This window comes from Oncorhynchus clarkii, chromosome 33 (genome assembly GCF_045791955.1).
Source record: "Oncorhynchus clarkii lewisi isolate Uvic-CL-2024 chromosome 33, UVic_Ocla_1.0, whole genome shotgun sequence".
NCBI lineage: Eukaryota > Metazoa > Chordata > Actinopteri > Salmoniformes > Salmonidae > Oncorhynchus > Oncorhynchus clarkii.
Window position 1 is genome coordinate 17,297,424 of NC_092179.1, and position 13,846 is coordinate 17,311,269.

The 13,846-nt window shown below is 45.6% G+C and overlaps 1 protein-coding gene across 15 annotated transcripts in view; it reads left to right on the plus strand.

Annotated features, from left to right (window-relative positions):
• LOC139392748 (myotubularin-related protein 5-like) overlaps positions 1 to 13,846 on the plus strand; it is a 78,226-nt gene that overhangs the window by 50,162 nt on the left and 14,218 nt on the right. For 9 of the 15 annotated variants that reach the window (XM_071140970.1, XM_071140977.1, XM_071140975.1 and 6 more), the window contains 18 exons: positions 481 to 558; positions 816 to 929; positions 1,197 to 1,325; positions 1,437 to 1,535; positions 3,836 to 4,046; positions 4,547 to 4,659; positions 4,825 to 4,974; positions 5,262 to 5,330; positions 5,456 to 5,614; positions 5,795 to 6,087; positions 6,328 to 6,500; positions 6,737 to 6,810; positions 9,031 to 9,223; positions 9,321 to 9,448; positions 9,656 to 9,831; positions 11,173 to 11,309; positions 11,523 to 11,730; positions 12,151 to 12,347. In XM_071140970.1, the coding sequence (XP_070997071.1) occupies positions 481 to 558; positions 816 to 929; positions 1,197 to 1,325; positions 1,437 to 1,535; positions 3,836 to 4,046; positions 4,547 to 4,659; positions 4,825 to 4,974; positions 5,262 to 5,330; positions 5,456 to 5,614; positions 5,795 to 6,087; positions 6,328 to 6,500; positions 6,737 to 6,810; positions 9,031 to 9,223; positions 9,321 to 9,448; positions 9,656 to 9,831; positions 11,173 to 11,309; positions 11,523 to 11,730; positions 12,151 to 12,347 (2,701 nt within the window). The remainder of the gene's footprint in view (positions 1 to 480; positions 559 to 815; positions 930 to 1,196; positions 1,326 to 1,436; positions 1,536 to 3,835; positions 4,047 to 4,546; positions 4,660 to 4,824; positions 4,975 to 5,261; positions 5,331 to 5,455; positions 5,615 to 5,794; positions 6,088 to 6,327; positions 6,501 to 6,736; positions 6,811 to 9,030; positions 9,224 to 9,320; positions 9,449 to 9,655; positions 9,832 to 11,172; positions 11,310 to 11,522; positions 11,731 to 12,150; positions 12,348 to 13,846) is intronic. The other 6 variants (XM_071140980.1, XM_071140971.1, XM_071140984.1 and 3 more) reach the window with 1 other exon arrangement.

Below are 13,846 nucleotides of genomic sequence, written 5' to 3' on the forward strand. Positions count from 1 at the left end.
ATCATCTGGAAAAGTTATGTGGGGGTTGGTGGAGTGCGGTGGGTGAAGGTTGTTGCAGTGATGCTTCTAGAGATAGTTGGGCAGCAACCGTTGGGTGTGGGCTTATCTAGGTACTCTGCTGCTCTCTTCACGATTAGCTGAATTAATTCACCTCACCATCCCCAAACACAAATAGGACTGTGAATAGGAGATTCTGCAGCTAATTTAGTTAATGGGTGTTTGCTGCTTAGTCTGAAGCCACATCGGTCTCATTTATGAGAGAGGCTTCCAAGAATTCTCATCTTCTTAAAAGCTTCTGACAGCGTATTGTAATTTATGATACCCGATGAAGCGGTGTCCGAATGCCAAAATGTAGCAGCAGCTGCTGTAGGATTTATGTACTGAATAATATTGATGAACTGAACAGATGTAATGAGAAGACTGTTAGATGATATTTCTGTCCATGTTGTTGTAATATGACTCCTGCCATCTTGTTTGTAGGTGTTGGACCCAGAGCTGGAGATGGCTGACCATGCCTTCCCCCCTTCCTCCACACAACCCTCCACACTCAAGATCCAGGTAATGTTGCGCCCTTCTATCCTCGGTGGAAGGTGTGTGTGGAAAAATAAGGAATACAATTGCACTCACTACTGTAAGTTGCTCTGGATAAGAGCATCTGCTAAATGGCTCAAATGTAAATTGAGAAAGTCCCTGTCCCTTTGTTTGGGGCAATGCTGCAGCAAGGTCTCTGGATTTCTGAGCTTTCTCAGGCTTACTGTCCAGCTGTCCCATACTTACCCCTCAGTATGTTATAATTCCCTGTCTGTGTGTTGCAGGATAAGGAGATCCGGGCTGTGTTTCTGTGGCTGTTCGGCCAGCTGTTCAATGGCTATCGCTGGTGTTTGCACATCATCCGGATCCACCCTGAACCAGTCATCCGCTTCCATAAGGTACACATCACCTTCTATCTCTCTGAACTTTATTCCTAAGATGATATATTACATTGTGTTCATACAAGCCTGGAACTAACTATGGTCTTTATGAACACAATGGAATATATCAATTTAATGTCTGCCTGGAGGACAAAAACATTTTCCTCTAAACAGACCTGCAAACTGTTTTGAGTCTAACACTTAGAAAGGAAGAGTGGATCCCAAGAATCTCCGGCTTGACGAGTGTGTGTGTGTGTGTGTGTGTGTGTGTGTGTGTTCCTCCAGGCTGCATTCCTGGGCCAGAGGGCTCTGACTGAGGATGACTTCCTGATGAAGGTTCTGGATGGTATGGCATTCGCTGGGTTCATATCGGAGAGAGGGCCGCCTTACAGACCCACAGACCTGTTCGATGATGTGAGTACCCCCCCCCCCCCCACCACACACACACACACCTCCCCAATCAGTGGTACAGATGTGAAGGAAAAAGCATTCTAACTTCCTGTTTGTCTTTTCCTGTGTCTACAGCTGATAGCCAATCAGGTGGAGCGTATTCGCCAGGAGGAGTGCAGCCCGCACAAAGTCATGAACCATATCAAGGAGCTGGCTGAGCAGCTCTTCAAAAACGTATGTTGTGCATAAAAAAATGAAAAACATGTTTATTGATTTTATTTATTGATGTAGGATCTTAATTTGATCACCCTTTTGTTGCTTAGAATTTATGCTGATGAGCTTTGTGATTTGCGTAAAATTCCCTGAAAACTCAGACTTACGTGGTTATTTTAACAGTATTGGCCGATTTCACGGCAGCATGCCCCGAGAATATTTTTGGTATCACAGATAGTTAAAAAAAAAATCATGATGAAAGTATCAATTTTAGGCCCTTTTTAGACCTATACTGTACATGCCTCCAATAAGACCCTATGATCCGTGAACTGTACGTGATACAGACAACATCTTGGTGTCATTATACTCCTTATAGTGTGTTTTAAAATATGGGGTATGTCTTGATTCTATATATTTTTTTTAAAGTACATTAATTTATTCAACATTAAAACTACTATTCATATCTCAAAAGTACCCTTTTTGATTTTGTTTATTTTAAGACATTGTTTGGAACTATACTCTTAAAACACAAAGTTTCCAGTGTGGGGTTATCCATTTTATACATAGCAATTGACATAATGGGTCATTAATCAATCACAGCCTCATGTCGGATTGCACATTCAGCAAATCACCAGCAGAGGCAATTCCCTTTTGAATTCATTTTCCCATTCATTGTGTTGGTGGTGCTCATAAAATGTATCATAACTTGAAAAGTAGCAGAGAGCCCACACTGGAAATGTGATGTACTTGTAGGTAATGTTCCCTCTATGCTCTGCGTGTGCACAGCTCCCCCGGGACTGCCACGCAGAAGAAATATCAGCTCGCACAGAGAAGCACGAGATAGAACTTCACTCAACTTTCTAGTTTTCCCCTTTAGTTAACACTATCAACAAGTGAGTCCCATACTTTACACAGACTGGTGCGCCATAACCAATCAGAGCTGCAGTATCCCTGTATGCAAATAGATCATTGCCATATATGGATCTGTGCCATTCCCTTTTAACTGGACTGTGTTTACAGCATGAGTGGTAGTGAGTAGATGCACTTGTTTTGCATGTGTCCAGGTGTGTACATTTGTTTGTATTCTTGGCTATTAAGTGAGTTATTAGCCCAGTTATAGCACATTTCTAGTCAGCAATGGTGGAGTGGTTGCTTCCTGCAAGAGCACAAGATGTGTGCAGTTGTAGACCTCTTTGAAAAGCAAGTCAGATAAAGAGCTTTTTTTCTGTCTTAAATGGGCAGTGTAGTGTTTTGAGACGGGCTTGAATAAGCTAAGTAGCCAATAGGCAGAGGGTAGCATAATTTGTCTTATTCTGTGTTATAATGGTATGGGAATAATAATACATTTTATATCAAACGCAACATTTTCAGTCACCTTGTTGTCTGAAGGACAAGTGCATAAACAGGTTAATGGCAACCCCTACATATTTTGATTTTTTAGTCTCATGGAATGTATGCTTATGTTGAATACCACACATTAGCTGCTACTGTATGCTGAATGATAGAACAGCTATTTCCATGTTAAAATGTTATGGGATGCATTTCCTCCATTGTTTTTGATGATAGGCCACTCTGGTAGACCTATATTATGATCAAATAGCCACAGTAGCCTTCATGGCCACTGTTAACTGTATTTTAAACCAAGTACAGCCTCGGTGTTCACAGTAAACTTGCACTAGAAGTTGCACAGAATTTTCACAGCGTTCAAGTTTGCGCTCAGCAGACCTGAAATTTGTTAAGTGCCTACATTTTTGGGAGGTAACATTGCTTGTAGAATATATTGTTTAAAACGATGTCTAAAAATGTTGAATAAATTAATGTGTAAAATTGTATTTCAGAAGGTATCATTACTCCATATTTTCAAGAACACTATAAGGAAGTTTAATGACACTAAGAGGTATGTCTGTATCATGTACTGGGTCTTACATGGGAGGCATTTACAGGTCTAAAAAGGGCCTTGAAATGTTCACTTTCAGGATTTTCTCAAAATGGTTTGTGTTACAATGTACGAAGAGTATCAACCACCCATCCTCCCAATAAAGTTTCTATGAACAATTGAGATACCTAAAATATTTTCTGGCCATGCTGACATGCAATTGTCCTATTGCACTTTTCATGTAGCCTACTTTTGTCCAGCTAATAGCCTAACCACCGATGGACTAAGTGTTCAACTCCTATTGCTGCGACAATATAGGTCAAATTAAGATCCTCCATCTATGTAATGTAGTAACTAAAATAACAGGAGACCACTTACCTCTTTTCTTTGCCCTTTCTCCCCCTACAACTTTATGGTCGCTCACGTTTTATTCTCCCCCCATCAGGAGAACCCGTACCCTGCCGTGGCCATGCATAAGGTGCAGCGGCCAGCTGAGAGCCCTGGTCACAATGACCCCAAGAACTTGGCTATGTTCCCTCTGCTGGACGACGTTACGGTCCAGCTCTTCATCGACCACGCCGCCGCCAAGCTCCAGACCGCCCCGCCCGTGGTCAAGGCCGAGCTCAAAGGCATGGTGCCCTCCGGACCCCCACTGGGTGAGTGTGCCAAGCTGGTGGGAAAGACTGAGTGGAGGGGGTTGCTGGGGATAGTGTGGGCTGGGGGGTGGAGCAGCATAGGCATGAGATGGTGGGATTAAGTAGTGCAGTAAATGAATGGTTGAAAGACTGATGCAGACATTCCTATTGGGTTGTGGGTCAGAATTTAGCAGAGATGCCAACATGAGATTGTGTCTGATGGATTGGCTTGATGTCTGATTTAAAGAGGCTGATCCAGACACAGACAGGCCTCTAGACAGGCCACTGTGTTAGTTAGGACAACCTCTGTGTGACCCATCTCTCAGCATGGGTTTAACTGAGCTGGATTCAGTGTAGCTTCAGTGTAGACTCGACTGAGTGTGTCGGGTCCACCAGACAGGCCACTGTGTTCGGACCACCTCTGTGTGACACATCTATCTCTGTGTTGGTTTAATTGAGCTGGATTCAGTGTAGACTGATGAGTGTGATGTAATAACCGCTGAGTCGTGGTGTTCCTCCAGGAGACATTGTGGACAGGCATGGTCATGTGCTGGCTAACAGCGCTCGCAGGCTGGAGGTGGTCAGGAACTGCATTACCTACATATTTGACAACAAGATGCTGGAGGCCAAGAAGGTGAGAGACAAGGACACAATAGCATCTCAGTGCTCGGCCATTTTGGAATGATAAAGGTGTTAACAATTTATAGCTAGTTTAGAGGTTTGACTTACATGATACATGAAATGTTTATTTTTTTCTTCCATCTCCTAATGTTGTCCTGTGTCTGCTGCCCCCCCCCAGCTGATGCCAGCGGTACTGCGGGCGCTGAAGGGCCGGGCGGCCAGGGTGTGTCTGACCCAGGAGCTCAACCAGCACGTCCTGCAGAACCGAGCTGTGCTGGACGACCAGCAGTTTGACTACATCGTCCGCATGATGAACTGCACCTTACAGGTACATGCAGAAGCCACAAAAAAATTCTCTCTCTTCTACACAAAGTTTTATTGTAGACCGCAGCACACAGTCGGGTTCAGTGCATAGAACGGCTGTATTGAAGGAGTTCTGAAAGCAATGACTTTAACTCCTTGGGACTTTTTCAAAACAGTACCATGCTACCTATTTTTACACTGCAATGGAGGCCTTTATATTTTCATAAGAATAATGGAGCCTAAATCGGTGGTGTGTTTGCATGGCTGACATTGAGAGAGTATGGTGATGTTGACCTCTATTCTCCTACTCAGGACTGCTCCCACATGGATGAACACGGTATTGCTGCCATCCTCCTTCCCCTGGTCACGGCCTTCTGCAGGGTAAGTCACAAAAAACAAACAATCCCTATTCAACACAAAATAAACAAATCATTGTCCTTTATCATAGCTTTAAAGTGGTCTGTTTCTAAAGCTTCTGTGTGGCCTTGTGTGTTTGTGTCTGGCAGAAACTAGGCGCGGGCATCACCCAGTTTGCCTACAGCTGTGTGCAGGAGCACATGGTGTGGACTAACATGCAGTTCTGGGAGGCCATGTTCTACAGTGATGTCCAGAACCACATCAGAGCCCTGTATCTGGAGGCAGACGGGGGGGAGCAGTCCATCGCTGTAAGAACGGACCCTACAATTACACAACAAGCAGACCCTTTTTAAGCTAACGCTCCTGTATATTAGTATTAAACACAGCAATAAAAACATAACTGAGGCCTTTTCCTTGATAATGGTACTTAGTCCTTGGAGTACATCCATACATTGACCCCATCTGACCTTTCCCCTTCCACCTCCCAGTCTCGCGGTCAGCAGGAGTCTGGTCCAGCAGCGGGAGGTCAGGAGCTGCTGGGCGCTCTGGAGCTGGCGTCAGAGCAGAGCAGGCTGTGGCCCACGCTCAGCAAGGAGCAGCAGAGTGAGCGCGTGCAGAAAGAGGAGAGCACGGTGTTCAGCCAGGCCATCCACTACGCCAACCGCATGTCCTACCTGCTGCTGCCCCTGGACACCAGCAAGAACCGCTTGCTCAACAGGTCCGGGATAGGGGATGTGGAGAGTGTTAGCAACAGCTACGTCACCAACAGGTACACCAACAGGTGGGGGACGCACGTGCACACACACACACACACACACACACGTGTACACACAGACAGAAAAACATACCCAACAGCTTTCTCACTAACAGACATGTTAAAAACAGCTTATCATACAGTGGGCAGCTTTGTAACATCTTACAGTGGAACCAGCAACAAACGTATGCCTAGGGAAAAGACTTTAACGTTGAAGTTCAAGCTCATATTGGTCGTTCCTAAGATGCCTTTGTTGTTTTTGTTTAGCATTGCTGGCAGCATGGCGGAGAGCTACGACACAGAGAGCGGCTTTGAGGACGCTGAGAGCTCTGACGTGGCCAACTCTGTGGTGCGATTTATCAACCGCTTCGTAGACAAAGTGTGTAACGAGAGTGGGGTGACCAACGAGCACCTCAAGGCACTACACACCATGATACCAGGTAGGAATCTCCATTTTGTGTTTTTGGTGCTCATGTTGTGAACTTTCCTTGACAGATCAGGGTTGTATTCATTAGGTACTTAATGGAAGAAAAAGGACTGCCGGGGAGGGATTCCCTGAACTAGTTTTGCTATTGTGTTCCGTAATGAATATGACCCAGGTTTTCTCAAGAGTTCAAATTGTGTATTAGGAGAGAGTTTTAATCAGTTTCTCTCTCCCCCTCCTGTTGTTCCACAGACATCGTTCAGATGCACATCGAGACGCTAGATGCAGTCCACAGGGAGAGTAAGCGACTGCCACCGATCCAAAAGGTAACCAATTCCTTATTTTACATTACGCTGGACAAAAGCCACGCAGAGCGCAGGCCAGCCCCGCCCAGGCCAGCCCCGCCCAACCCCCTCTCCACCAATCCTTGCAGCTCAGTGTCACAGTGCCACACCCACGGCAGGTACGTCTGTCCCAGCGACAGCACCATGTGTGACTCACACTAATACGTCTGAGCAGTGCATGCTGGGTTGATGTAGTTCCCCTCCTCCTCTCAGTAGCCGGGGTCTCTTTCAGTTGGATCTAAATGGTAGAAAATGTTTTGAAACAGAGGAGGTACTACCTGACTTTGTCCAATACGAACAAGAATGTGGATTTTCTGTTTCATTACATTTTCTCCAGTTGGTGCCTATGGAACATGAACCCGGTAGATGACAACAGCCTGAGCAGTGCATGCTGGAGGTTGTAGTTCTCAGTGACCTGGTTGACTACAGCCTGTGTCACTGACTTGTGCCTTCAGACAGAAGGGTGCAGTTTGCTCTGGTTGTTCAGTGGAGTTTTCTGTCAGCAGTTGGAGAGGGATGGTAGCTTAGCATGGCATCATTGGCATGTCTGTTGTGTTAATGGCAACTAAGCAGGGTCCTAGCATATGTATCAACCAAGAGCTCAGGGGTGCCCTGTATCAGATATCAGTCCAATTGGATCTCACCTTTTGAGTTTTCTGTGTTTATCCCATCTTATAATAACTCGGAGAGCGCATCACATTTGACCTGATCCCACCTCCCAGAATGCTCTAGATAATTTTTCTGCGTGAGCGTTCATATCATATGAGTTCCAGTTAAATCCTCTCCCAATGAGCTGGACCCGGGGCATTAGCTGTTGCACAACAGATTATGAAATGGGTTACAAAACGAGTGCCTAAATGAATTTATGAGTTGAGCTGCTCTGTTTGGTGTCATTGCCCCAGCGTAGGCCTCTCCAGGGTCGCTGGGGAAAGGAAATAATGTCAATGCCCTGAGCCAAATGGTCTATAGGTCTTTAACAGAAACTAGACCTGCCACTCTTCATACTTTGAATACCTCTCTATACATCCAAGAATGCTGTTAGATGATTTTGTGAGAACAATTTGAGAAAATATACAAATGGTTATAAACATGTTACCTCTTTCTAAGGGAAATTACCATTATATGATACCAGTCTTAAGAGATTTGAATGGTTTCATATCCAACTTTATAAAAATAACCACATAAACGTGGCTGTATTTTCCCTTCTGCTTGTTTTACTTGTTGAGCATCAGGGTTGTCTTTGCCAAGATCCCACCAGCCAATTGAGATTTAGGCAAACCGTTTATGTTATGTAACATTAACAAATTGAGTGCCTCCCGGGTGGCGCAGTGGTTAAGCAGGGTGTACTGCAGCGCCAGCTGTTCCACCAGAGATCCTGGGTTCGCGCCCAGGCTCTGTCGTAACCGTCCGCGACCGGGAGGTCCTTGGGGCAACGCACAATTGGCCTAGCGTCGTCGGACCGGCTTGGCCGGTCTCATCCCGCACCAGCGACTCTAGTGGCGGGCCAGGCGCAGTGCGCGCTAACCAAGGTTGCCAGGTGCACAGTGTTTCCTCCGACACATTGGTGCGGCTGGCTTCCGGGTTGGATGTGCGCTGTGTTAAGAAGCAGTGTGGCTTGGTTGGTTTGTGTATCGGAGGACTTTCAACCTTCGTCTCTCCCGAGCCCGTACGGGAGTTGTAGCGATGAGACAAGATAGTAGCTTCTAAAAACAATTCGATACCACGAAATTGGGGAGAAAAAGGGGTAAAATTCAACAAAAAAATAAATAAAATAACAAATTGCAAAATTTTTTGATGTCTCTGTTTTCAACTCCCGTACGGGCTCGAAGGTTGAAAGTCATGCGTCCTCCGATACACAAACAATTTGTGCTTCAACATGCATCTGGATTGACGTGTGCCATTTGTTGTGAATTTGCTCTAATTTGGTTTGAAGTATCCACCAATGTAAGGATGGCTTATACATTTGAGTTCTGTTGGACATAGCTCTTCTATTGTCTCTCTCTTTCCCCCTCTTTCCCCCTCATCCCCCCTCTACCATGTCTCGCTACTCAATCTGCTTCCATCAATTATCAACTCTTCTCGTTTCTTTACCCCACATCTACCTCTTCCTTCTCTTCCTCTGCCCGCTCTCTCTCTTCTTGTCCCCGATCTCTTCCCCCTTTCCTCTTCTTTCCTTCACTCCTCCCTCTCTCTGTGCTGCAGCCCAAGCTTCTGAGGCCCATTCTTCTGGCGGGGGAGGAGCTGGTGATGGATGGCATGCGGGTGCACCTGATCTCAGACGGCCGGGAGGAGGCCACGGGGGCCTTAGGAGGTCCACCCCTCCTCCCTGCCGAGGGGGCCATCTTCCTCACCACCTATCGCCTCATCTTCAAGGGCACGCCTAACGACCCGCTGGGTAGGAGGGTGTTTAAAACACAAACATGCACACACATGTTAGCAGTAATACACACACACACACTTTCTCTCTAACCCTGAGTGTTGTTGCTGTGCAGTGGGTGAGCAGGTGGTGACTCGGTCGTTTCCCATCGCCTCCCTGACTAAGGAGAAGAGGATCTCTGTCAGTCTGTCCATGGACCAGTTCATACAGGAGGGTCTGCAACTACGCTCCTGCACTTTCCAGGTACACCTCTACCCTCTGTCCTGCCACCCTCGTATCCATCACCCTACTGCCTAAACACTAGGCTCCTAGGCCTTCTCAACCCTGCTACCCCCCCCCCCCCCCCCAATTCTCATTCTGCACCGTAACGCTCTCCATTTAAAATTTGACAGAACACTCATTCATTTGTTTTTTTCTGACACTCCTAATATCGCCCTCCTCCTCCTGTAGCTGCTGAAGATAGCGTTTGATGAGGAGGTGGCGTCGGACCTGGCCGAGGTGTTCCGGAAGCACATGCACAAGCTCCGCTACCCACAGCACGTCCAGGGAACCTTCGCCTTCACCGTGGGCCAGAGTGGCAAGACGTTGGTCGAACACAAGACCAAGGACAAGAACCAATCAATAAAGTAAGACCAGACCGATATAACACACACTCACGTCAACCACAAGAACCAAAACAACACTAAAAGGAAACAGGAAGAGCATACACATGCCAAACACATTTCAACACACATCAGCGTAGTATAAAACGTCAGTACCGCTCCAGTTTTATCGTCAGTCAGCAGATTATTAGAAATGAGAGTGTAAATCTGTAAGACGTTTCACACCTCTCACATCCTCCAGGTCAAGTACAGAACATCCAATTAAAAAGTGCTTATTCACTAAAGGATGTGGGTCACAAATGACTCCCCTGCACTGTAATGTGAGCTGAATATCAGGCCTGCCCCAAGCAGCAGCCTCTGGAGATATAGTAGTCCACATTATTGCCCTACATTTCATAGCCGTCCTGACAGTTTAGAATATATCCAAAACGTGGGCGTTTTTATCTGACGGTCTCTGATTTAAAGTCAGTGTTTGGTGTGATGTATTAATTAAACCGGATTCATAGACCTTCTGCTTGCGAGTGATAGTGCTTCAGTGAGTGTGAACCCTTGTTCTTGTGTAACCACAAATGGTCCACATAGCATGCAGACTGTTTAGTTATGCTGACTGCACACGGACTTATTCCAGGCAGGGTCAGTACAGAAGAATGCAGCTTCACATCCTACACTCTATTCTGTCCACTGTTACTGCCAGTAGACCCCCAGAGTTCCCTTTTGCTTTATCATCCCCCTCTCTCTCTCTCTCTCTCTCTCTCCCCCGTCACTCATTTTTTCCCCTTCTCATCTGGGGTATGAAAAGAGCACAAGCTCTCACAGAGAGCTGGCTTCTATCTTGAGTAATGCAGCAGTGGAAACATTGACAGCTTCTCCGTGTTTGTCCCTGGTGTTTCCATCTCCTCCCCGAGTCGTCACGCCACTAAAAGACTCCCTTCATTCACTGATATTAACTTCACGACAATGCGGGCTCAACCCCCCCTGCAGCAGTGAGCAGGCTCAACTAGCACTCTTTTAATGCATTCATTAGCTTTAATTCTGCATACAGACTACCGTCGAGTCTGTATTAGGGATGTGCCTTGGATTTAATGGACTGGTTAATTAAACTTCTAAGTACCTAGTCAGTGCATTTGTAACTTTTACTTGACATGAAATGGAAGCAAACAGGCCACAACAGGGAGGTGCGATCTAAACTTGTTTTCATTTTCTGTTGCAAAGTGTTTTGCTATGGTGTGCCCAAATGAATGTGACCCAGGAAGTAGAAGTCATAAAGTTTAGCTTTAACTGAAGTCAACTGTTTTGAACTCTTATACATCTCTCTCTTCCCTCTCTACTCATCCTCTTCCCTTTTCTCCCTCCACCCTTCCAAAGAACACTTTCCAAAAACTTGGTGAAGAGCGCCAAGAGGACGATCGGTCGACAGTATGTGACCCGGAAGAAGTACTCACCTCCCACCTGGGAGAACAGGAGCAGCCTGCAGTCAGAGCTGGACGAGGATGAGCTCTCCGGTAGGACATGATGTTGTAGCAACGTCAAGGTTTAGGGCGGCATTTTGACTTAAGATCCACACACTCCCATTGACATAAATACATGTTTTATGTAAAAGTCTTGAGTTGCTGTTTAACTTTCAGCAATTAAAATGTTGAATGTTCTTTACAGTGTTTGACCTGATGTAGTAGACCAGTGTACACTGTCTCTGACTGTCTGTGTGTCTGCTACAGTCTCAGAGGAGTTGGACCAGAGCTCCCTCACCCTGTCTTCCACCATCCGCTCCTCGGACAGACAGACCATGAGCAACGTGGTGGAGCGCGCCTGTTGCCGTGACTACCAGCGGCTAGGACTGGGCACGCTCAGTAACAGCCTGACGCGCTCCAAGAACGAGCCCTTCCGCATCTCCACCGTCAACCGCATGTACACCGTCTGCAGGAGGTAAGTTCACGGTCCAACCGCAGATAGAATATGTTTTTACGACGGGTTCACCGTCAAATCTCATGTGTGACTCCCAAAATACACGTCCCTTCGATACTCTTCGTTTATAGGGAATCTCAATTGCATGTGGTAGGTTTATGGTCAAACCGTATATGGACCATGTTTCAAGTAACTTCCTAAGTTTAGTCTCCAAGTTTTGGATTCTGGTTGAATGTACACGTTTGATCTTGACATTTATATAGATCAACATTGTCGTTTTACTTTGATGCAACTTGATATGCAGAGTGGGCCTTTGAACAAACTATATTTAAACACATGACATTATCTTGTGGTCATGACATTCTGAGGTGACATGAACAGAATGTCATCTCGATCCTAACTCCCTCTGTTCTCTCTATCTCTGTGTGTGTGTGTTACCAGTTACCCCGGCCTGTTGATCGTGCCCCAGAGCATCCCAGACTCCACCATCCAGCGCATCTCCCGCTGTTACAGACAGAACCGTTTCCCTGTGGTGTGCTGGAGGAACTCTCGTACCAAGGCTGTGCTGCTGCGCTCTGCAGGCCTCCATGCTAAGGGAGTGGTGGGCTTCTTCAAGTCCCCCAATGCCACCAGCGCCGGTACGACACACACTAAAAATTAGTTAGATGGTGTCTTTAAGGGAATGACTGGGGATGTTGGGCTTTGTTTAGGAATAATAAAACACGCCAAACCACTCCAAAGCCAGCTACAGTTGAAGTCGGAAGTTTACATACATTTAGGTTGGAGTTAATTAAACTTGTTTTTCAACCACTCCACAAATTTCTTGTTAACAAACTATAGTTTTGGCAAGTCTGTTAGGAAATTGACTTTATACATGACACAAGTTTTTATTTTATTATTGTTTTTATACAATTGTTTACAGATATTTAACTTATAAATTCACTGTATCACAATTCCAGTGGGTCAGAAGTTTACATACACCAAGTTGACTGTGCCTTTTAACAGCTTGGAAAATTCCAGAACATGATTTCATGGCTATTGAAGCTTCTGACAGGCTAAATGACATCATTTGAGTCAATTGGAGGTGTACCTGTGGATGTATTTCAAGGCCTACCTTCAAACTCAGTGCCTCTTTGCTTGACGACATGGGAAAATCAAAAGAAATCAGCCAAGACCTCAGAAAAATAATTGTAGACCTCCACAAGTCTGGTTCATCCTTGGGAGCAATTTCCAAACGCCTGAAGGTACCACATTCATCTGTACAAACAATAGTACGCAAGTATAAACACCATGGGACCACACAGCCGTCATACCGCTCAGGTTGGAGATGCGTTCTGTCTCCTAGAGATGAACGTACTTTGGTGCGAAAAGTGCAAATCAATCCCAGAACAACAGCAATGGACCTTGTGAAGATGCTGGAGGAAACCGGTATATATCCACAGTAATACGCTATATTGACGTAACCTGAAAGGCCGCTCGGCAAGGAAGAAGCCTCTGCTCCAAAACCACCATAAAAAAGCCAGATTACGGTATGTAACTGCACATGGGGACAAAGATTGTACTTTTTGGAGAAATGTCTTTGGTCTGATGAAACAAAAATAGAACTGTTTGGCCATAATGATCATCATTATGTTTGGAGGAAAAAGGGGGAGGCTTGCAAACCGAAGAACCTCATCCCAACCGTGAAGCACAGGGTTGGCAGTTGTTGGGGTGCTTTGTTGCAGGAGGGACTGGTGCACTTCACAAAATAGATGGCATCATGAGGGAGGAAAATTATGTGGATATATTGAAGCAACATCTCAAGGTATCAGTCAGGAAGTTAAAGCTTGGTCGCAAATGGATCTTCCAAATGGACAATGACCCCAAGCATACTTCCAAAGTTGTGGCAAAATGGCTTAAGTACCTTGAAGTCAAGGTATTGGAGTGGCCATCACAAAGCACTGACCTCAATCCTATAGAAAATGTGTGGGCAGAACTGAAAAAGCATGTGCGAGCAAGGAGGCTTTACAAACCTGCAAAGCTGAAATAAATAATTCTCTCTACTATTATTCTGACATTTCACATTCTTAAAATAGTGGTGATCCTAACTGACCTAAGACAGTGAATTTTTACATGGATTAAATGTCAGGAATTGTGA